General features: G+C 57.1%; 1 protein-coding gene and 2 long non-coding RNA genes across 5 annotated transcripts in view; 2 read left to right on the forward strand and 1 right to left on the reverse strand.

Moving 5' to 3' along the window:
• SMARCD3 (SWI/SNF related BAF chromatin remodeling complex subunit D3) overlaps nt 1-22,985 on the reverse strand; it is a 33,074-nt gene extending 10,089 nt beyond the window's left edge. For both annotated transcript variants that reach the window (XM_081533473.1, XM_081533471.1), the window contains exons 1-2: nt 22,914-22,985; nt 21,252-21,392 (exon numbers count right to left, since the gene is read on the reverse strand). In XM_081533473.1, the coding sequence (XP_081389599.1) occupies nt 21,252-21,290 (39 nt within the window). In that variant the 5' untranslated portion in view covers nt 21,291-21,392; nt 22,914-22,985. The remainder of the gene's footprint in view (nt 1-21,251; nt 21,393-22,913) is intronic.
• LOC145523352 (uncharacterized) lies at nt 877-7,425 on the forward strand. Its single transcript, XR_014066499.1, has 2 exons — nt 877-944; nt 6,010-7,425. It is a non-coding gene; the product is annotated as an uncharacterized LOC145523352 (long non-coding RNA).
• LOC145523353 (uncharacterized) lies at nt 15,110-17,071 on the forward strand. 2 transcript variants are annotated; one of them, XR_014066501.1, is made up of 3 exons: nt 15,110-15,309; nt 16,455-16,573; nt 16,807-17,071. It is a non-coding gene; the product is annotated as an uncharacterized LOC145523353 (long non-coding RNA). The 2 variants fall into 2 exon arrangements; XR_014066500.1 differs by having other exon boundaries at nt 16,455-16,539.
• Nucleotides 22,986-24,124: the final 1,139 nt, after the last annotated feature.

Here is a 24,124-nt window from a genome sequence, read left to right on the forward strand (position 1 = left end):
AACAGGCCGGGAATAGGCCGTTCCAACTTTGCCCCCAAGTGGCTCCTGCCGCATTTCTGAGGCCCTTTTCCCCAGAGACCTGGCAGGCCAAGTAGGGAAACATTTCGCTGGGAAGGAATCCGGGGTGGGTGGAGGGGGTAGGGGTGGGGGGGGGCCGGAGTCGAGCCGGGAAGAGGCCTTTCTCCGGCACCGGGCGGCCGTGGTGGGTGTGCCCCGGAGGCGGTGTGCCCTGCAGTCCACAGATGTGTGCGCCCTTGTCTCACCGCTGAGTGTGTCTGCACCCTGGTGTGGGCACGGCCAGCGGCCGTGGGTGTGGATGTTTACGTGCGTGCACAGATAAATGCCTCTCTGTGTGCCTCCCTCCACCGGAGCCTCCGGTGCGCGCGCGCGAGCGCGGGTGCGTGTGTGTGGCTGGACACGGTCTGTGTCTCCCCGCTCCGAGTGTCTATTTCGGGCTATGTGAGTCTTTGTCTCTTCGTGACAAAGTCGGGGCAGTAGGGGAAATTTCGGAGAGAGGGAGGTGGGCCAGGCTCGTGAGAACGGGAAAGGAAGCGGTGGGGGCAGGCAAGAAACGGGGGTGGACGGATGGGTGAGGAGGGGGAGGCCAGCGCGACCTGACGGCTTTGGGATGGGGTGGGGGCGGGGGACCTGCAGGGGCTGGGGCGCTAGGTAGGGTAGGGCCAGCTTCTGGACCCCAAAGAAAGCAGGGGTGGGGTGGGGCCGTAAGGGAGCCCCAGAAGGGATGGTATGGAGGGAGCTGAGGTGAAGGAGGGACAGGAAACAGGAGAGGCAAACCCTGCGAGTCCCCAAGCTGGGAGCCCTGGCCCCGCCCACGCCCCAGAGGCCACACCCCTCTCCCCGCCTCCGGGAGGAAGCGCCCCAGGGGCTTTGGGACCAGAAGGGGTCAAGTTTATGCCTCCCGGGGCTGCACTGTCCGTACTCAGGTAAGGGCAGGGCAGGGCCCTGGGGAATTTGCCGGAAATTTTTATTCGAGGTTAGATCCTGAAGACCCATCGTGACACTCAGAGGGGTCCTGACCCTCAACCCTTCAGAGGTCGGGACAAGAACCCAGGGAGCGGCTCTGCCTAGGGAGTCTTTTTTTGCCTGCAGCCTGATTTCCTTGGCCCCTTCGTGCTTCTGGCTGTCACTGTCCATTTCAGTGCCCGCAGCCGATCCCCTGAAAGGCTAGAGAACGCATGTGGTCCAGGCAGCTCCTCCTCTACCTTACCGGGGACCTAGAGAGCCCCTTCCTACCACACCTCTACCCAGGCTTCCCCCAGACCCACACTCACAGATACTGGGTCCTGGTGGGTGGGAACGGGTGGGTCTTTGCCACTGGCCACGAAGGTGGCTGCTGGTAACCTGGGGAGGTAATCTCTCCAGTATCCCTACTAACTTCCAAAACCCCTTGCTCATTCCTATCTCCAAGCCTCTGCTCCCACTGTTCTTTTGCCTGGAATCCCTGAAAATGCTTCTCAACCTGTCCCAATCACATTCATACCTTAAAGCCCGTCTGGAGCCCCACCTCCTCCAGGAAGCTTTCCTTGGTTCCACTTCCATGCACAGATCTTTCTGTTCTATGAATGCCCATTACCATCTACCCTGGCCAGGAAGTGGCACTTTGCTGACTAATGTCTCATGTGCCCTGAGTTTCATGTGTGTTATGTAGGGTTTTCCAAATAGGCTGCAGCCCTATGAAATCTGGGGCTGGTCTTCAGGCCCATTGTCCCTCCCGTGCCTGCACACAGGGACTAGACCTGACTAATGCCTGCTAACACTTGCAACCACCCAGAGCTCAGTGGGCCTGTGAACAGAGCTCACCCTCTGCTTCTTACCTGAAGGTGTGAGTCACCAAGGGCACCCCACCTCCTGGTGGGTACTTCTAGCGGGGACATGTGACACCTTGGAGGTTCTGGGGGACAGGGACAAGGGCAGACACCTCTAGCTTTGTATAAAGGTCAGAGCTCTCAACTCTTGGGGAGGCCTTTGGGGGAAAGAAGACAGCACAGGAGGTGGATGGGCACAGTAGGCACACTTGGCATTTTTGAGGGGCTGGTCTTGGTGGTGGGTGAGACTGAAGGAGGTGGTCAGGCCAAGGAAGGGATCTGGTGGTACTGAGGGGAGGGTCACTCAAGTCCACAGACAACACATTCCTGGGCCACCCCAGGCCCAGGGCCTCGCCCTGCAGCCCCCTCTCTGGAAGATATCCTTACCCACACAGAGACAGCAGATATATAGTGCATACGTGTCCCCCGGGGCACAAGCACCAATTGCAAACTCCAGAGGAACAAGGAGTCACATGAATTTGCACACACAGGCAGAACTCGATCACGATTCTGCCCACTCTCAAGGCCCTCACCAGCAGACTGCTTTTACAGGGGCGACCCCAGGTGTGCCCACCGCCGGGGTGTGGGGGTGGGGTGGGGGGCGCCTTCAGACCAGAAAGCAGAGGCGCCAGCGTGGGTGTCCCGGGGCCAGGACTCTCATCTCACAAAGGCCAGGATCTTCAGGGCTCACCCCAGAAGGGCGCTCAGCGAGAGCCACGCGGCCCGGCCGGCTCCAGCTTCCTGCCCCGGGTGGGCAGGAGGGCCCCGATTTCAGCGGGCAGGGCGCTCTCCCTCCCGGCTCGACCCGGCCGATGGGCCCAGGCCGCGCTTCGGGCAGGCCGCGCGCGTGTCCGCCCGGAGCCGGAGTCCCCCCTGCCGTCCCCCCATCTCTCCTTCCCTCGCCGAAGCACCAGCAGCACCAAATGGCAAAGCGCCTCTCCCCGCGCGCGCGGAGAGATGCGCCGCGGCCGCCGGGACGGGCTCGGCGGCCTCCCCCCCACCCCACGGCGCCCGAGCGGGGGGCGGCCGGCGCTGGGGGTGGGCACAGCCCGGCCCGCGGCCGCCCTCCCGCGCCCTCGCCCGCCGGGGGAACCGGGCAGCGGCGGGAGCCGGCCCGGGCATGCGCACTGCCGCCTCCCTCGCGGTGAAGGTCAGCCCAGGGCCTAGCTGCAGGACTCAAAGGCGGCGGAGGTGGGGGGGGGGCGGGATGCAGCCGAGAGATTTTAACTCCTTCCCGCCGGGAGGATGGCCACCGAGGCTGGGCCGGGGAGCCCGGAGAGTTCCCCCCTCCCGCCTTCCGCGGGGTATCTCCGCGGCGGGCACACGGCTGGGGTGGGGGTGGGGGGTGGGGAGCAGGACGGGGAGGAGGGGCAGAATGGAAAGAAGGAGGCTAGGAGAGGAGGGAAGCCGATCAGGAGAGGAGGGAAGCCGGTCGGGAGGGAGGAACAAAGGAAGCCAGGCTGGAGGGGGAGGCCGCGTTCCGCCGCCCCCGTCCCCGTATCCCCAGCAATGAAGGTCTCCTTAGCGCCATGAAATTACCCCCACAGACTGTGCGTGTGTGTACGTGTGAGAGAGAGAGACTGAGGGAGAATGAAGTGAGACCACTGGATCAGGCTGAGGACCCCTCATTTTCGGTGTTCTGGCCCACCCCTAAACCCGGCTCCCACTTTCTCTGCTGGTCACTAAACGCCAGGGCATGCCAGCGGGGCCCAGAGGCAGCTCTGATCCAGCCGACCTGCCCAGCCCAAGCCCCAGGTCCCCAGGAAACCCTGGCTAGACCTCAGGGCCTGGCCCAGTGCCCCAGGGCTGGGCGAAGAGGAGTCTGCCCCTTAAGCCCCACCTTTGGTGAGGGGCTTCCTCCAGCCAGCAGGCAGGACCTTGGCAGACCAGACCAGGGGCATGGCAGGCACAGTCCTGCCCCTCCTCCTGGCTACTCCCCCCAGCTCTTCTGAGGCCAGGGCAGCCTCCCTCCTCCTGCAAGGATGTTTCTGGGCCCAGGACCTGCTCTGCTGCTCGCCAAAGGGGCTGTCCATCTCCATGGGACTTTGTCTTTCTGGGTCAGTTTTGCAAACACACACAAGAGAGACAAATATGATAGAAAGAAGCAAAAAAAAAAAAAAAAAAATAGGGTGCCAAAACCATCGTGTGACCTTGGGCAAGTCACTGTACTTCCCTGTCCCTCAGGGTACAGTGAGTTGCCGGGCCTCTGGGGCTCAGAGGGAAGGCCCATCTGGGATTCACAGCGTGTTCCCTCACTCCCCTCAGGACCACCATTAATCAGGTCGGGCTTCCCCAGTTGGCTCAGAAGGGTAAAGAATCTGCCTGCAATGCAGGAGATGAGGGTTCGGTCCCTGGGTCGGGAAGATTCCCTGGAGAAGGGAATGGCCACCCACTCCAGTATTCTTGCCTGGGAAATCCCATGGACAGAGGAGCCTGTGGGGGGAAGGGATGGGGGGCTTTGGTCCGTAGGGTCGCAAAGAGTCGGACACAGCCGAGCAACTAACACTTCCACTTTCTGTAGCAAAAAGCAAGCCACACTGGCCTGGGCCCATTCTGTGAGGATGGGTGGGTCTGTGGGGTGGTGTTTCTCTAGGACCCCGAGGGGTGCTATCACTACCCCAGCTGGCTCCCACAGCCTTGGGGGTACAACACAGGGTGTAGCTCTGCCAGGGTGGGGGAGCGGCAGGTAGGTGTCCCACAGAGCCATCCTTGCTCCCTACTCATCTTCCTCCAGCACCAGTCTGTCTGGGTAGATTCAGTGGCAAAAGCAAGAGGGATCCCAGACCTGGGGATTGTCAGAACTCCAAGCAGAAGCGGGCTTCTCCCTCTCTTTCTTGGGGAGTGGGGGTGTAGGTGCTTACCTCACTGCACAGCCTAGGGAGACCCACCCACACCCCCGAGGGGCTACAGCCAGCACTCTGCCCTGCTGGCACCCCGGCCATCCTCTTTCTTGGCGGACAGGGGCCCCATCTGGTGCTTCTGATTTCCTCTCCTGTTTGTCCCATGGCTGAGTGCTCCGCTGAGTGCTCCCTGCTGACACCAGGAGAAGGTGCTGGTGGCTAGTGCCCCAGCCCTCACCTCAGGAAGCTAAGCTTTGCTACGACTCTGGCCAGGGGGTTGGAGGCAGTCCTGCAAACCACTGCATTCTGAGGCCAGAGATGCCACCTGAATCAAGAAAACTAATTACCCTCCTCAAAAAAAAATCATCTGTACTTCCTTAAAGGATTTTTGGGGAAATTAAGCCAAGTGGTAGCAGGCAGTGGAATATATAGATAAAATGTCCAGGGGAGCCACCCAGAGCCAGGTCTCCAGACCTCTGTAACTCCTTTAGGAGGGAAGGGTGAGCCCTGCTCACAGGGTCTGAAAGGGCCCCTCTCCTCTTAATGCTAAGGTGCCACTCTGCTCTGGTGTCCCCTGGGCGGGGGGGGGGGGCTGTCCTCCTGCTGTAATGCCCTTTGTGTGCCCACTGTGTCCAGCATCATTTAAAAGCCAAGACTCCCCTCAACTCCTGCACCCTCGGCCCCACAAGGCTCTGTGTACCCCTCTTCTGCAGCCATCTCCCAACCCAAGTCCTTCTCTGTGTGGTCTGTCATAGCAAACTGTCCAATACACTCAGCCATTTCTGTGAACATCTGTTTTGCCTTCTTGTGGCAGAAGCCACTGAGTAACCACTCCCCCTGAAACTCTGTGCAGGGCAGTGGTTTTCGCAGAGTCCCCCTTGCCACTGGCCTCCAGGGCAGGTAGGGACCCTCCCTGCCCCTCGTTGCTGCTTCCAGACCCCTGGCTTTGCATCTTACCTCCATGGCGCCTTCTTTTCTGGAGCATCTTAGCTCCTGGCTCACAGCCATTCCCTCTGTCACCCCTGACCTCTTCCTGCTGCTTTTCCAGGTCCTCATGGACAGTCCCTCCCACACGTCAGGGCTCTGGGTTCCTCGGCCGCCTCTCCTCCAGTGATCCTCCACTCTCCCTCAGTCACTCATGCCAGCTTCACCTCTTGCATCCTTGTCATTCCAGTCCCACCTCCAATCTCAGCCTTAAGCACCCCACTCTCTGACCACCATCTCCCTGTCCAGCTCCCTGACCTCCAAAGCCTGTGATGCCACTGGAACCGCTGGTCCGTTTCTCTGACCTGCACCCTCATCACAAACACACCCTCTTACACTTACTCTTTCTTATTTTTTAGTTATGGTAAAACATACTGCTATGGTTCTTCCAGTGGTCATGTACAGATGTGAGAATTGGACCATAAAGAAGGCTGAGCACCCAAGAATTGATGCTTTCAAACTGTGGTGTTAGAGAAGACTCTGGAGAGTCCCTTGGACAGCAAGGAGATCCAACCAGTCCATCCTAAAGGAAATCAACCCTGAATATTCATTGGAAGGACTGATGCTGAAGCTGAAGCTCCAGTACTCTGGCCATCTGAAGCAAAGGGCCAACTCATTGGAAAAGACCCTGATGCTGGGAAAGATTGAGGGTAGGAGGAGAAGGGGGTGACAGAGGATGAGATGGTTGGATAGCATCACCAACTCAGTGGACATGAGATTGAGCAAATTCCAGAAGATGGTGAAGGACAGGGAAACCTGCCTGGCGTGCTGCAGTCCATGGGGTTGCAGAGTCTGACATGACTTAGCGACTGAACAACAACAAAACATACATAACGTAAACTTTACCACTTTAACTTCCCTTGCATATACTCTTGGCTCTCTTACTTAAGAGTTAAACCAGCTTTATCAACTCCTCCCCTGCACTCCAGGACCTGATGTGGCTGGAAAAGACACACCACTGCCCGGACCTGGTCCCACTGTCATTTCTGGAGCTCAGACTTCAGCTGGCCTCATCTTGCCCACTGCCCCGCTCCTTCCCTAAACCATCAGGTCCTTCCCTGCTCTCAGTCCCCTGTATGAGTTTTCCACATCTTCTTTCTCCTCCAACATCCTCCTCCCTCCCAGCTGATGCCCTTGCTTCTCACTCCCCCAAGAAAAGAGAAGCTTCTGAAGAGCTTCCAGAGATCCCGCCATATCCTCCCACCCCCCGGCAATTGCTCCCTTGGTTCCTGCAGCTGAGTTCTCTGTGCTCCCACCTAAACCCGGCCATCCCCCTGCATATGAGCTGCTGTCCCCCGTCTGGCACACTCAGGGCTGTGTGGTACCAGGAAGGCAGGACAAGGTGGCACTGGAGCTGCCCACGGCCTGTGGGCAGGTAACTACGTGTTCCCAAAAGAAGCACCTGGGGTGATTCCTGCAGGACAGGGAGCCATCCCAACATGGTAGACCATATGCGTGGGTCCCCTCCAGGAGTTCCACAGATGCACACGTGTGTCCATCTGTCCAGCCAGGAGAAGCCCCTGAAGGGCCCACTGATCCACCCACAGGAGCAAGGAGCCAGGGGCTTGTTCAGAGTTTAACTAGGATTCATGTTTTTGGCTAAAAGGTAATTCATACACAGGAATCAACGCAACTTCCTCCAACACATTGACGTGAATTTTAGACACCTTGATGGCAAGTTTTCTGGAATTTATATTCCCAATGTTTGAAACATTTCTGCTTGAGATTTTTGGAGAGTGCGTTTTAAAAGATAATTGAGGGTAATTCAGCTAAAATGTGCAGGTCTCTGGGGATCTTGATTTCCTTCTTTAAAAAACAGGTGTTTGGGGAAGGTGGAGGGGCGTGTGTGTGTGTGTGTGTGTGTGTGTGTGTCCCCAGCAGGAAGGCTCTCCATGAGGGGGCATCAGAGAGGCAGGTTGAGGTGAAGGAGAGAAACCAGGGAGGGACCTTGACCTTGGGAGACCCTGTCTACCCTAGAACAGCACAGTGGCTTTGGGCAGGTCACATGCCTTCTTAGCGCCTCCTTTTCCTCATCTCTAGACTGGGAATCCCAGCCCCCACAGGACAGTTAGACCTGTCAGTTAGACCAGTTCATGAAAGTGCTTGAGCTGATATTGTTGCTATTAATCCTGCTAACCCCAAGCACAGATTGTAACATTGCCCAGTGTTTGGAGACATGCTGGAAATCCTGAGTAGATTTGGAGTGGGTTCTCATTACTCACACCTTTGAGATATTGGGGCTGCCCTGGTGGCTCAGACAGTAAAGAATCTGCCTGCAATGCAGGAGACCCAGGTTCGATCCATGGGTTGGGAAGATCCCCTGGAGAAGGGAATGGCTACCCACTCCAGTATTCTTGCCTGCAGAATTCCATGGAGCCTGGTGGGCTACAGTCCATAGGGTTATAAGAGTCGGACACTACTGAACGCCTAACACCTGAGATATTGGGGTCTCTGCCATGTGCCATGGGTGTGGAGAACTCAGAGTGTCTCATCTGGTCTAAGAAGGTAGGAGAAATGATCCGAGCAAAAGGCAGAAGTCTCCATCTGTGTGCAGAGGGCCCGAGGTTTCTTGGGGAACCAGGCAAAAGTATGTGGGATTGAGAGACGATGGTCTGGGAGGCCTGCCCGTGATCAAGGATGTCACGGTCAAAGCCAGGCTGGGCCCCTCCCATATCCCGTGCACACAGCACACTCTGGAGGTCTCTGGGGCTGAAACAGCTGCTCATGAAGGCCCACCATGGGGCAGGCAGGGGGAGACAGAGTGAGAGTGGGTGGTCTCAGGGCCTGGACCTGACTGGGGCATCACTCCTGGTTTCCGCAAACCTGTGTAACAAGGCCAGCAGGTGCCCTCACCCCTCATCTATACAGTGAATCCCCTCCAGGTAGCCCCTCAGCCTGCCCTGACCCATGCCCTTCTCCCAGATCTGGGCACTTGCCTGGGCCACGGCAAGCCAGTCTGTCCTGGGCCAGAGCTGTGACCACAGGGCCTTATTTCCCTGCCCACTGCTCCATCTCTTCTGGGGTCCTGTCCTCCCCAGGCCCTGAACCCGCTGCCCTGGGTGAGGTCTCTGCAGGCTCCTCGGTGCGATGGCTCCGAGCTTGGACTCAGGAACGGGGCTTCTCACCTCTGGCACTGTGGACATTTAGGGGCTGGATAATGCTTTACCGTGGGCTTCCCTGGTGACTCAGATGGTAAAGAATCCATCTGCAATGAAGGCAATGCAGGTTTGATACCTGGGTGGGGAAGATCCCTTGGAGAAGGGAATGGTTACTCACTCCAGTATTCTTGTCTGGAGAATCCTATGGACAGAGGAGCCTGGTGAGCTGCAGTCCATGGGGTGGCAAAGAGTTGGACATGACTGAGCGACTAACAAACACACAGTGGTTTCCTGTGGGGGCCATCGTGTACTGTATGATGTTAGGAGCATCCCTGGCCTCTATCCAATAAATTCTACCAGTACGCTCCCTCCCCACCTCTAGACACTGTCCTTTGTTCCTGGAGGGTGAAACTGCCCAGGGTTGAGAACCACGGCTCTAGAATCAGACAGTCTTGGGCTCAGGCCTGGCTCAGCCTCTGCATGACCATAAATAAGTACAAGTCACTTGACCAGTCTGAGCCTCATTTTCCCCGTCAGCAAGACATGGAGCCCTTAGCCTAACTCACGGTAGACGTGAGGATTAAGAGGCTGTGTACGTGGACAGACCAGCACAATATCTGGCATAGAGTGAACTCTTAAAATGAATTGCCTGCTACTACTAGCTTCCGATGCTAAGCCTGCTGGACCTTGTGGGCTCAGCCGCTGCCTTACCTCTGGGTCCTGCTGCCGACCACCCCCCAGATAGGGGACTGCTGAAAACAGGAGCCCTCAGAGCCCCTCAGCTGTGGGCCATCAGGAGTCCCGAGGAGGGTAGCCGTGAGGAGTTGGCCAGGCAGTTATTCACAGTGGCCCGGGAGCCACAGGGGAGTCTGGGTTCTACCCAAACCACTGGAAGCTTCTTTGATTGGAGAATGACCATTAGTACACAGGGTGGGTCTTACATGAGAAGCCCGTGTAGAAAGTGGTTTGGGGAGGGGCTGCAGGGAAGGAGGGAAAGGAAGACATTGAGAAGCCACCACAAGTAGTGAAGCAACTGGAAGGAAACCCAAGAAGAACCCATAAGGCTGCCTGTCGGGTCCAGGGAAGCTGAGGTTTGGGAGCTGCTGATGGAGGCATATGAAGGACACACAGGGCCTCCCCTCAAGCTCCTGACCCCTGCCCCTCCACTGCTGGCCCCTTCGTGTGTCCAGTGAGCCCCTACTATGTGACATCTTGTACGAGGTACCATTGATTCACACACTGGACACAGCCTCAGCCCCTCAGGACTCTGAGTTTGAGGACTCAGTGGGGACGGACGGGGCTGAAGGCGTGGACAGCGTGGAGATGGGGAAGCGCATGGCAGCTCCTGCCCCCGGACAGCCAAAGCCGCAACGCAAGGCGGGAGAGCGGAGGGCCAGTGCACTCCACTCCAGAGCTTGCGGAAAAGATCAGCAAATGCCCCCAAGAGCGTCCTCCTCGGAGGGACTGTGGCCTGGTGGGGGCCACCAGCAGCCAAGCCAGGCCCCAGGGTGATGGTGAAATCTGTGAGTTTCTGGGAGCTGCACCCAAACTCTGGCAGAAACAGCGGGGGCACCAAGGCTGAGCAGCGGCAGAGCTGCCCGAGGACGGGCTGTGGGTACCCCTGAGCCAGGGAGACTGACTGCCTGCGTGTCTGTGGAAAAGAACCGCTGGAGGCCCTCCGCCACCTCCGCGTGTTCCCACTCAGGGAAACCTAAAGCCAGGTGCGGAGCTGGTGTCCGGCAGCCAGGAGGCCCAGGGGAGTCCGTGGGGGCAGCAAGTCAAACTGTCCCTCGGGGCTCTGGTTCCTCCTGTGGTGGGTGTGACCCACGTCACCTCCTGGAGGTTCTGGCCACCCAGCACTCATTATCTCCCTCCTCATAAGACAGGACTTCACCTTCTGAAGGGGCTTCCCTGATGGCTCGGTTGGTAAAGACTCTGCCTGCCATGCAGGAGATGTGAGTTCCATCGCTGGGTTGGAGGGATCCCCTGGAGAAGGGAATGGCTACCTACTCCAGTATTCTTGCCTGGAGAATCCCATGGGCAGAGGAGTCTGGCGGGAGAGTCCATGGGGTCACAAGAGTCAGACACGACTGAGCAACTAAACCACTACCACCACCACCTTCTGAAGGCGGCTCTCAAAGTCCCCTGTTAGGGGTAAATGGCGTCCCCTCCGTCCATCCAATTCCTTTGCTGGAGACCTAACCCCAGTACCTCAGAACGCCATCTTTAGAGATAGGGTCTCCAAGAAGGTGACCAAGTTAGAATGAGGTGGGTCACTAAGGTGTCCCTAATCCAATATGGCTGGCGTTATAACACTGGGGAGGTTACGACAGAGACAGGCAGACACAGAGAAGACAACGTGAGGAGACACAGGCGGAAGGCAGTGGCCTACCAGCCACAGAGAGAGGTCTGGAGCCCGACCTCGGAGGGAACCAGCCCTGCCCACGTCTTGGGCTTCCAGCCTCCAGAACTATGAGAGAATGCATTTCCATTGTTAAAGCCGCCCAGTCTGGCGCTTGGTCATGGCAGGTCTAGCAAACTTATCCTCTCAACACCGCTCCTCACTATTCCTTGGGCTCCACGCCCCACCCAGCCGCTCCCCTCACAGCCTCTGGTTTGCCTGAAGCCACGGAACACAGCGTGCTCAGAACAGTGTGCTTATATAAACAACAAGGTCCTACTGAATAGCACAGGGCACTACATTCAATATCCTGGGATAAATCATCATAGAAAAGTATATGAAAAACATGGGAGTTCCCTGCTGGTCTAGTGGTTAAGATTCTGTGCTCTCACTGCTGTGGGTCCGGGGTCAATCCTTGGTCCAAGAAGTAAGCAAGCCATGTGGTGAGGCCAAAAAAAAAAAAAAAAAAGGATGTGTATATATGTATAACTGAATCACTTTGCTGTTCAGCAGAAATTAACACAATATTGTAAATCAATTCTACTCCAATAAAAAGGAAAAGAAAAAGAACGATGTGCTTATGAGCGCCACACCGGGCAGGACCTGGGGGCCGGGAGACCTGAGTCTGAGTCTTCATTCCACCCACCGCCTATTGACAGGAGGACAAAGGGCCAAGCTCTCTAGCCTCAGTCTCTTCATCTCTAAGATGGGTTCAGCATCATCTCCCCTCTCTCACTGCATTATTGTGAGTAGGAAAATAGAAACAACAGGACATATGTGAAAATCATCTCTAAGTCACAGAGGACTGAATGAAGTCCTCAGTGTTCACAACGCAGCACTCTCTGGTAAATACCCACACCACTTTGGGCTCGTACTGAATTTCCTGTCAATTAAAAACTTGACTCCCTTTCCACTTTGTGACAAAATAGATCTCCCCATCCCATACTTGTAAAGTTGCCTTTTTGGACTCAAGGATATTCCTCTTGTAAGAATTAACCGGTTATTGCAGCTCGAGAGCTTTAGGATCCCAATTCTCTCATCCAATATATTTCCTCCCCTTGCCAGTTGAGCATCATTCATAAATACAGTGAGGGGGACCTTCTCTCTTCATCCAAGTCTTTATGGAAACGTACTGAAAAAGGCACGGGACAAGTCCTCTCTCCAAATTATCTACACCCTTTAGGCTTAGCCTTTAGTTGGCAGCAAATTTACTCAATCACAGTAATACCCAGTGATGTGCTGGAGTGTCATGTTGGTAGTTTAAAATCAGCTCCAGTAGGAGTATTTATACCACGGAAATTAGCAGATGATACAAATCAGATTTCAGCTCCCCCTTCCCACCCTGTCAAGAGCCAGTTGTAAATATTCACTAGCACACTGCACTCAGGCCACCTGTGTGTGTCATACTCAAGCTACTGGGAGAAACTCCGTCAAATGCCTCCAAATGAACACATGAATCTTTATGGAGCTTAACAGCTGATAAAACGGTTCAATATTCCTGATTTAATTTGGTTCTTTCTACATCCCAGGAAATTAAAAGTTTGGCTTTTTCGACCCATTGGACTGTAGCCCACCTGGCTCCTCTGTCCATGACATTTTTCAGGCAAGAATAATGGAGTGGGTTTCCTTCTCCGGGGGATCTTCCCAACCTAGGGATCAAACTCGTGTCTCCTGCATTGCAGCAGTTTCTTTACCTGCTGAGCCACGGGCGAATAGGTATACTATTACTGAAAAGTGAAAGTCACTCAGTCATGTCCGATTCTTTGAGACCCCATGGACTATACAGCCCATTGAATTCTCCAGTCCAGAATACTGGAGTGGGTAGCCTTTTCCTTCTCCAGAGGATCTTCCCAACTCAGGGATTGAAACCAGGTCTCCCACATTGCAGGCAGATTCTTTACCAGCTGAGCCACAAGGGAAATCCAAGAACACTGGAGTGGGTATAGCCTATCCCTTCTCCAGTGGATCTTCCCGACCCAGGAATTGAACCAGGGTCTCCTGCTTTGTAGGTGGATTCTTTACCAACTGAGCTATGAGGGAAGCCCCTATTAGTATACCCATTTTAAAGAAGAGTAACACAGGTTAATGATTGACTCAGAGCCAGACTGCCAGTAGGGGCTCAAATGCCCATGTTCTGACCTCAAGGTCAACGTTCTCTTCCACTCACCATCTGACTGCTCCCCCACCCCCGCTGGTTGTCACAAGCATCCTGAATTCCCCCAGCACCCGCTGCTCTGGGTTTACAACATGGACAAGTCGACAGGGAGCATCTCCAAGGCCCCGGCCCTTCCCATCAGCAGCACATCCCTGAGAACTGATGAATGATGCTTCTCTGCCTGGGAGAGGGTCCTCAAGTGTTTGACGAGACTCTGCATTTTGTTTCTGATTCACTGATGACAGGAGGCCACCTAAAGTGACAGCAACCCTTCGTGCCGTGTGGCTCAGACTGGGGCCCCCTGAGAAACACCGATGTAAGGTTCAGGGCCTGAAGGTTAGAAGAGATGACAGGTGACAGGTGACGGGGTAAAGAACACTCAAGGTGGATGCTGCAAGAGAGCCAGACAGGCGTCACTCAGCCTACAGTGCGTCTCAAGCACTTTTAAAAAACCTTAAAAATGGGAAGCTTTCATATAAAAAGCCAGATTCTCAGAATCTCCTAAATCACTGGAAATCTGGCAACACAGATGGAGTTGAGGGGCTCTCTTTCTGAAGGAGTGCGAGCTCTGCAATCCACAACACCCTGTTCCCAATTTTAGGGGTTGGTTGAGTCTCTCATACCCCTAGGGCATGCATGTGCATATGTGTTAAGTCATGTCCGACTCTGTGACCCCATGAACTGTAGCCTACCAGGCTCCTCTATCCTTGGGTTTCTGCAGGCAACAACATGGAGTGGGTTGCCACTTCCTCCTCCGGGGGATCTTCCTGACCCAGGGATCTGAACTGGCATCTCCTGCCTTACAGGTGGATTCTTTACCACTAGTGCCACATGGGAAGCCCATGTCCCTAGAGACCCAGCAATCAGTGGGAAGTAGGGTGGATCTTGTAGACCATGACAACTAGCCTTTGACCCTGTCCTCAGAGCTGGGATGAAAGGGGTTATGTATAAGGGCTGGCTGCTTTGCCCTTTGGGGGCCGCGGTTTGGGTCACGGCCCTTCTGAGGATGCAGTGGACAGACCCCAGCTGGGACTCTTCCCTGACCACTGGGATGCTCCCTAGCCTCTGTGTACCTCAGTTTCCCATCTTAAAAGTGATGATGATCATATTTAACTCACAGTGTTGTGGTGAAGATAAATCAGCTAAGCCACTGGAGAGTCTGCAAACCGCAATAAGCCCTCGGTCTACACTGGCTGCCCTAGTCTGACCCCAGCCTGCTTCCTGGACTTCCTCTTCCTGAAATAGCAGCGCGGGCGCCTCAGGCGCTGCGAAAAAAGTGGGGCTGTCCACCTCCCAGGGGCCATATTTTCTAAGACTTGAGTTTTCTCCTGAAGGAACAGGCCTAGGTATAATAGGGGTGAAGGAAACAGCGAAAGCGTGAGTTGCTCAGTCGTGTCCGACTGTTGGGGACCCCAAGGACTGTAGCCCGCCCCCAGGCTCCTCTGTCCATGGGATTCTCCAGGCAAGAATACTGGAGTGAGCTGCCATTCCCTTCTCCGGGGGGGATCTTCCCCGATCCAGGTATCTAACACGGGTCTCCTGCATTGCAGGCAGGTTCTTTACCATCTGAGCCACCAAAATAGGGGAAAGGGTGATAAAATTGGGGCTCAGAGGGGAAACTGAGGCAAGAAGCAAAAACCCATGGTGCTTCCTGCCGGTGGGGGCAGGGGAGAGGGGGATTCGCAGACGGGCTGGTAGTCAGCCTCCCCTGCCTCTACTTGGGCCCGCCCCCACCGGCAGAACCCTCCCCCGCGCCGGCATCGCCTCCTCCAACCCCACCCACCTGGGACCGCGCTGTTGATTCAGCTGCGGAGACCGGAAGGAATCTGTTTGCAAGCCCAGGACAGACGGAGGACCACAGGGCTCTCTCTCCTGGGCTCTACCGCCTCACTTTTTTTTTTTTCCAACTAAAAAACGTCATGAAAGGCCAAGAAGGCAGGCCTCCTAAACATTGCCTCCGGCTGGACGGCCAGATGCTGTTGGAGAGATGGCGGAGGTTCACAAGGTAACCGCACCTGAGTTCTCAGAACTGGGCCCGGAGATGCCCTTCTCGCTGGGGGTGGGGGTGGGGTGGTGGGGTGCGGAAAGTCCCCGGGGCTTCTCACCGACACCAGCACAACGGTGGCAGTGAGGACAGCGGGCTGGAATCTAGGGAGACACGGGTCACCACACCAGTGCCCTGGGGTCTGCAGACGTCTCCTGGAGGGGGCACAGCGCCCAGCATCATGTTTTAACCCAGTGGTGATGAGGGGCCGAGGCCAGCCACGGGGTGCGGGCCTTGAGCAGAGAGCTCGGTCCGCAGCATCGCCCTGAACCTTTCTAGAGGAGGCCTCCTCTTACCAGCAGACACTGAGGCTGAGAGCTAAGTGCCTCTGCCCAGGTCGGCCTGGGCAGGGACCGGACAGAGTTCAATCTCTAAGAAAGCTTGGGGACCCCGAAGGCTGTGCGTCCTGCTCTCCCAGTGGGCGCCAAGGTCCGAGCAGCCGGCACAGGCCCCCAGGTAGGGACTGTCTGAACAGACCAGAGCTGGACGTTCCCCAGAGCAGACGCAGCGCGGGAGAATTGCCTCCAAGCATCTGGAGGCTGTCAGATGTTGTGGAAGCAGAGGGCAGAGTTCAATCTCTAAGGAGGCCTGTCATGGAAGCAGAAAAGGGGTCCATCCTCTGTAACTCCAAGGGCAAGACCAAGGTTGCAGGAAGAGCCTCCCTCACCACAAGAACAACTGAAGAGGGGATGGATTTCCTGGATCACAGTGAACAGGTTCTATCAGCGAGGGACTTCCCCAGGTGTGGGCCAAGAGCACCTGGCTCCCGGAGCAGCTCAGGTGTCCACAGGTCAAGGCAGGCAGGCCAGAAAGGCCCACCCTTGGGTTGTGGGCATCTAGAGAGGGTGGGGTCAACAATGCAGAGGGATCTCAGGCTTCTTTTAGGATCAGCTGTCAGGGCCACCTGCTCTCTCCTATTGCCTTATTCATCAGCTGATTCATTCAAGAAAATGAGAATTCCCTCGCGGCCCAGTGGTTAGGACTCTGCGCTTATCACTGCTATGGCCCTTGTTCAACCCTTGGTCGGGGAACTAAGATCCCCCAAGCTGCATGGGGATCTTGCAAAAAAAAAAAAACAAACACACATAGTTTTTATTTCTTCCCAGCACTATTCTGAACAAGAGCCTGGCAGGCTGCAGTCCATAGAGTCGGAAAGAGTCGGACATGACTGAAGCGACTTAGCATGTACACGTAAGACATAAGAAGGTGGAACTTTACACTTCAGGTGGGGAGAGAGTACCCTTTGAAGAAGTGGTATTTAAGTCAAGACTTGAATGATGCTTTCAACAATGCAATCCAGCATTCCTTGCCAAATAGTTGCTAAATCCCTGGCATCTGTGTCTGGCCCTCAGAGGGTTCAGGACCTGGGGGTAAGGGTGTGTGACTGGTCCCTCCCTATACCTAGGCTCACCTGTTGGACACACGTACTGATGGTGGTGGTGGTGGTTTCGTCCCTAGGTCGTGTCCAACTCTTGAGATCCCAAGGACTGTTGCCCAGCAGGCTCCTCTGTCCATGGGATTCTCCAGGCAAGAATACTGGAGTGGGTTGCCATTTCCTGCTCCAGGGGATCTTCCTGACCCAGGAATCAAACCCGGGTCTCCTGCATTGCAGGCAGATGAACTGATGGAGGTCTTTATTTTCCTGTGAGGATAATCCCCTTCCCCAAGAATGTGACTCTGTACTTGATTCCTGACTTTAAATAAACTTCCCTGCTGCCTGACATACATTGGAAACTTTGTTGTAAATACTAACAGGCAGTGCATTCTTCCAGTTGCTCTAAATTTTATCTTTGGATTGAGCACAGTCAGCAGGACTTATACGGCTGCGCGATGTTCTGTCAGCCCTCGGCTGCGCCTGAGGAAACTGCTGTGGAAATGTTGAGGACGTTGCTAAAACTGTCACACAGGATTCCCCTCACGTCACCTCACGGAAGACACTTCTCAGGGGTCTCAGGGCTAGAAATCACAGTCTTTGGGGGCAAATGGTTAGGTTTTTGTCTTACAGGCAAGAGTAACTGCTTACACTTGCCCTGTTACAAGTGTAACACTTAACACTGCCCTGTTACACCGGCCCTCCTCCCACTCACCTCAGCCTGGGCCTCAGTATCTTCTCCCTGCCCTGCGGTCCTCTGTCCTGGACCCCTCACTCTGTGTGTCTTCGCAGACCACCTCAAGCTCTCTTGGAACAAGGCAAGTGCATCTTTCCTGCCTGCCTCTCCCCTCCCCTGCCCTCCTCTAACAGCCTACTGCTCCTCACTCCAAGCCCCAGAACGTTCTTCCGTCTGGAAAGAAGGCTGACACGGGAGATGATCCAAGTTTGCACATTCCAGTAAAGGCACGGACGGCCACAGGCTCCTGAGACGGTTGCTCACATTTCCTGGAAGTGAGTTCGGGTCACAGAGAAATGGGTTTCACAGCTTAGGAAGCAGATCGAGACGAGGGCTTAGCTGAGGATGTCCTACACAGCCATGGCCGCCCCCCACCCAAAGTCTCCCTCAGCCATGTTCCCACAGGCACCCTGTGAGGTACTGGGGGTCTGCAGGTCCCACACAGCCATGGCCACCCCCTACAAAGTCTCCCTCAGCTATGCTCCCACAGGCCCCCTGTGAGGTACTGGGGGTCTGCAGGTCCTACACAGCCATGGCCGCCCCCCACCCAAAGTCTCCCTCAGCCATGTTCCCACAGGCACCCTGTGAGGTACTGGGGGTTTGCAGGTCCCACACAGCCATGGCCACCCCCTACAAAGTCTCCCTCAGCTATGCTCCCACAGGCCCCCTGTGAGGTACTGGGGGTCTGCAGGTCCCACACAGCCATGGCTGCCTCCCCCCCAAAGTCTCCCTCAGCCATGTTCCCACAGGCACCCTGTGAGGTACTGGGGGTTTGCAGGTCCCACACAGCCATGGCCGCCCCCCACCCAAAGTCTCCCTCAGCCATGTTCCCACAGGCACCCTGTGAGGTACTGGGGGTCTGCAGGTCCCACACAGCCATGGCTGCCCCCCCCCAAAGTCTCCCTCAGCCATGTTCCCACAGGCCCCCTGTGAGGTACTGGGGGTCTGCAGGTCCCACACAGCCATGGCTGCCCTCCCCAAAGTCTCCCTCAGCCATGTTCCCACAGGCACCCTTGTGAGGTACTGGGGGTCTGCAGGTCCCACACAGCCATGGCTGCCCAGTCACCCTCAGCCGAGTGTTCCCCAGAAGCAGCTGAACCCTCTGGTGCAGCGATTCAAGAGGGCTCAGAATCCAGCCCAAATCGAGGGCCGTGTGCTCATCCTGAGTGTCTGTGGCTCTGGGTCCCCTGGTGACACCTCCCCAGGTGACACCTCAGCTCATTACCTCTGCCGCTTACAGCTCACTGACAACCAGCTCTCACTTGCAATCACACTGCGGGCATTTGGGGTGAAGACAGCTCCAGCTGCTGCACGCCCAGCCCGCCTGCCCACCCCTCGCGCCGTCTAGACACTGGCATGAGCCTGTCAGCATCCAAATGACAGCACGTGCCCAAGCTGCCGGGCATCAAAGCCGGCTCCCTGCCTGCAACTGCACACACGGAAAGAAGGCCAATTTTATGGTAGTGAAGTGAAAGTCGTTCAGTCGTGTCTGACTCTTTGCGACCCCATGGGCCGCCATGGAATTCTCCAGTGGGTAGCCTTTCCCTTCTCCAGGGGATCTTCCCAACCCAGGGATCGAACCCAGGTCTCCCGCATTGCAGGCTGATTCTTTACCAGCTGAGCCATAAGGGAAGCCCATTTTTTTTTATGGTCATGGGGATTCCAAAATATAACACCAGAAACCCTGCAGCACCTCACTCCTCACCACCTTCATCACATGGGGAGGTCAGAGCACCCAACTCCCCAGGAGTGTTAGACTGAACCCTCGATTCACTGCATGACTGGGGCCACTCGGGGACCAGGGTCACTAAGGTGCTCTCAGTGCTCCCAGACCCTCCTGACCCCCGGGGTCTTCTCAAGCCTCCCCTCCCTCTCCACCCACTCCTTCAGCTAGGTGACCTCCTCTGGTCCTCTGGGCAAGGCCTGGAACAGCCCAGGGTACCCACCTACTGCTGCTGGGGACCCCCTTAGGGATTATCTCAGTGCACCCCAGAGCAGCTGCAATTCACGAGGATTCACCACATGGAGGCCTGGCTCTGGGATACCTGGGAACCTCAGCTTCCTCCCATCAACCAGCCCCACCTTTGACCTGGCCTCCACCTTCAGATGCCCCAGAACTTCAGAGCTGCCTGGAAAGAATGTATTTAGTACACTAGCTCACACCTTTACAATCCAACCCCACAAGCTAAGGAACACATTCGCCCTTAACCTTGGTGGTTAGGTTGCAGGGTAGGGGGTCAACCTTTGTCTGAGGGCCTTGATGAGCTGCACCTGTTTCCATGGTGACCAGTATCAGGTCATGGTCTCTCTGCCACCCAGTGCTGCTCCATCTCTGGGCCAGCCAGGCTCCCCCTGCCCCATACCACCCTGGGCACAGCCTACCAGAGGGGTGCAAGGCAGAGAGGGAGTAGGACTGCCTTGGACTTCAGAGCAGTCCAGGCAGGAAAGCAAGTTCCTCTGCCCCTTCCGAGGGAGGAGAAGCTGAGACCAGCACTCATTCAGTCCACCCCCTCCCCTCGCACCACCAGTCTACCCCACCTTCCTGTTCTCCCAAAATGAAAGTTGCTCAGTCATGTCCGACTCTTTGCGACCCCGTGGACTATACAGCCCATGGCATTCTCCAGGCCAGAACACTGGAGTAGGTAGCCTTTCCCTTCCCCAGGGGATCTTCCCAACCTAGGGATCAAACCCAGGTCTCCTGCATTGCAGTCAGATTCTTTACCAGCTGAGCCACCAGGGAAGCCCCCTGTTCTCCAAAGCCCACTTCAAATCGCCCTACTTAGAGCTTTCCTGATGTCTCCCTCCCCTGAGCCTCGAGGCCTGAATCATCCATTCTGGCACTTCCTGTGGGCCAGCGGCTGAGTCTGCTCCCTCTGCTGGACTGCTGGCCTGAGGGTGGGGACTGGGCCCTCACACCTCCAGGGCCCCCGACAGCACCTAATCTGTTACCAGGTGATGCCCACTGGTGAGACTGGACTGGGAGAGCTCAGACTGGGCTCCAACCCCCTCCCACGGATGGTCCGGGCTCTGGGGCAGGCAGCCTTTCCATGCGGTGCCTCAGTGCTTCCTCCTGGACCAGGGACACCACCCTGGGACTAGCCAGGCTATCCCCCTCTCTGCCATGCTGCCAGGAAGAGGCTCAGAAGGATCCAGCTCACATGCAATGGGCCAGAGAGCACCCCTGAGCCTGGGGCCTGCCTCGTGTCAGCATGGGACTAGCCGGACACCAGCATCACCCCTCCTGCCCCGAACAAAGCCCTGCCTGGGGCTCAGAGGCTTGTAGATGTTTGCCCTAGCATGTCTAGGGTTAGGTTTCCAGTGCCCAAGTTGTGCTGGAGCTTGGCAGGTTCCCCTTGGCTGCAGAAAGTGTGTGTGTTTGTGGGGTGTTATGGGCGCATGTGTGCACTCACACCAGGTAAGGGGCATGGAGGTGTGTGTCTGGGGGGTCTGCGCACAAGCCAGGCGGAAGGAAGGAGGAGGAAGTGGAACAAGCCAGAGCCCCCAGACCATTTTCACATGAAGCAAAAATTTGGCTTCAGGCTCACATGTCCCTGGCTCCAATGGCCATGCGAGGCAGGGCCCAGGGATGGCAAGAGGTGAGGGACACCAGGCAGGACAGGGTGGGGTGTGGGTAGGGGGAGCTGGCAGCAGGGTCTGGGCAGAGGCTCCGGCCCTCACAGGGCATGAGAAGAGGCACTGCCAGGGGCCAGATGGGGGCAGAAGTGCCAAGAGGGGGCCGTGGAGTGTGAGCAGAGGCCCAGCTGCTCCAGGGCTGGTGGGGGAGGCAGAGCCTACCTGTACCACGGCGGGCGGGTGCTGAAGGCCTGCAGTCATAGGTGGCAGGGTCCTGCAGCGGGGGACTCATCCAGTGCCCCCTCGGTGCCCGCGCCCAGAGCCTACCGTGCCTGCAGCACCAAGGGCCATTCTGAGGAAGATCTGAAAGAAGAGGGCAGTGGGAGGGGCGGCCCAGACCCTGAGCACAGAGCAGACTCACAGTGGGCCCGAGGAGGCGGGGGAAGACGCCAGGGGGGCCGCACGTGTGGGCCATTCCCTGGCATGGTCTGGGGAAGGCAGGAGGTGCACTGGGCGGGAGCCAGCCTGGCTGGGTGGTTCAAGAAGGACCGGTGTGAGAGCAGGAAGCTGTTGGAGGCCAGGTTCTCCCGCTGGCAGAGTTGGGAGGATAAGAGCAGAGGATGTAGGCAGAGCCCGTGCCCTGGCAGGGGAGGCCGATCTGGGAGACTTGGCAGAAGGGAGAGGAGGACTGTGAGCCAGGATGGGAGCTCGATGCCTTCTGGAGCTCAGGACCATCCCAAGGGAATCCTGGGGGTGGCCAGCAGGTAGAGCTGACCTGCTCTGTACTCCGCCCAGCTCACACTGAGCCCTCCCTGTGCGCACAGCCTTCCTGGCTTCACTCCCACGTGAGAGCAGGACCGTTGGGAGCAAGGGTCAGAACTGGGGCAGATGGTGGGGTGTGGGGGGCAGTTTGGTAAGTGTGGAGGCGGGGGGGCGGTGGCTTGAGAGCAGTTGAAGATCACGTGTAGGTGGTGTTGGCCGGAAGGGTGAGGAGGAAGGGGAGGCAATGAGATGAGGACGATGCCAAGAGGAGAGACGGTACCAGACCAGGGTTGGGAGGAGGTGACCTGTGGGAAGGTGGGAGACAGAGGGACAATCTGAATGGGGGACAGGTGTCCAGGCCGGAGGATGCCAAGTGGAGACGGGGAAGGTGCCAGGCAGGCAGTGGGCAGGAAGGGAGATGTCAGGCTGGGGAAGGAGGGCAGGTGCCAGGCAGGGGGTGGGGAGGAGGCAGAGGGTGCCAGTGAGGAGCAGCACGGGGAAGTGCCAGGCGATGGGGAGGGGGGTGGGTGCCAGACACGGGGGAAGAGAGGAAGGTAGCAGGCAGGAGGGTGCCAGGCAAAGGGAAAGAGGGGAGAATGAGGAGGTACTGGGGGGGAGGGAAAGATGCCAGGCAGGGGTGAGGAGGGGGGAGAATAAGAGGGGAGGGGTGGGAGTCTGCCAGGCACGGAAGAGGTGCAAGAAAGGGAGTGGGGGAGCTGCCGGGAAGGGAGGGAGGGAGTCAGGAGTCGAGGGGGGGTGATCAGGAAAGAAGGAGGGGAGGAGGAAGAGGCAGAAGGCGGCTGCCAGGTAAGGGGAGGTGCCAGGCAGGGAAAAGAAGGGAGGTGCCAGCCGGGGTGGGGGGTGGGGGGAGAAGGGGGATGCCAGGCCAGGGGAGGGGGGGGAGATGCCAGACGTGGGGGGGGCGAGGGATGCCAGGCAGGCGGGAGAAGAGGAGATAGCAGGCGGGGTGGGGGAGGAGGGGTGCCAGGCAAGGGAGGGAGGGGTGATGTCAACACAGGCAAGACGGGCACCGACAAACAAGGGAGGCCGGGGCGTCGGCGCAGCGCAGCCCGGCGGCGTCTCCTCCAGGGGCCTGGGGACCGCGCGGCGCGGGTCGCTCACCTGCTCCCCCGGGACCCCGGCCCGGAGCGCGGCCGCTCGCTCCCCGCTCGGCGCTCGGCTCGGCCCGGCGCCTGCGCCGCCGCTGCAGCCCGGAGCGGGGGAGGCGCAGGGAGCGTCTGCAAAGAGCGAGCGGCTTAATAATGAGTTAGGGATCGGAGCGGACGGCGTCGCCCCGTGCATCCGCACTTGTGATCGCCGGGCTCGCAGGCCGGGCTGAGCACAGACGTGCTGGAGGTTCCTCCGCGGACTCACCCAGATCGCCCGAGCATCCGGAGTGATCGCAGGCGGTACCCACTCCAGGACACACACACACAGACCCCACACGACACACACATACACCCCACACACCACACACACACATCACACACACCACACAGATGCACCACACACACCACACACACACACACACACACCCCACCACACACACACACGCCCCACACACCACACACACACATCACACACACACACCACACACATACACCCCACACACCACACACACACATACACCACACACACACCACACACACACATCACACACACATCACACATGCACCACACACACCACACACACACCACACACACACACCACACACACACACACACACACCACCACACACACACCCCACCACACACACACCCCACACACCACACACACACATCACACACACACACCACACACATACACACCACACACATACACACCACACACACACATACACCACACACACACCACACACATACACCACACACTCACACACATGTCACACACACACACACCACACACACACATACACCCCACACACCACACACACACATCACACACATACACCACACACACCACACACACATCACACACACACACATACACCACACACACACATACACCACACACACATACACCCCACACACACACCCCACACACACACCACACACACACACACACCACACACATACACCCCACACACCACACACACACATCACACACACACACCACACACACCACACACACCACACACACATACATGCACACACACCACACACACACCACACACACGCACCACACACACACACACCACACACACACCACACACACACCATACACACATCACACACACACACCACACACACATACACGCACACACACCACACCCACACACCCACACACGTACACCACACACACATCACACACACACACCACACACACACACACT

This window comes from Giraffa tippelskirchi, chromosome 10 (genome assembly GCF_054371585.1).
Source record: "Giraffa tippelskirchi isolate mGirTip1 chromosome 10, T2T-mGirTip1v1.2.pri, whole genome shotgun sequence".
NCBI lineage: Eukaryota > Metazoa > Chordata > Mammalia > Artiodactyla > Giraffidae > Giraffa > Giraffa tippelskirchi.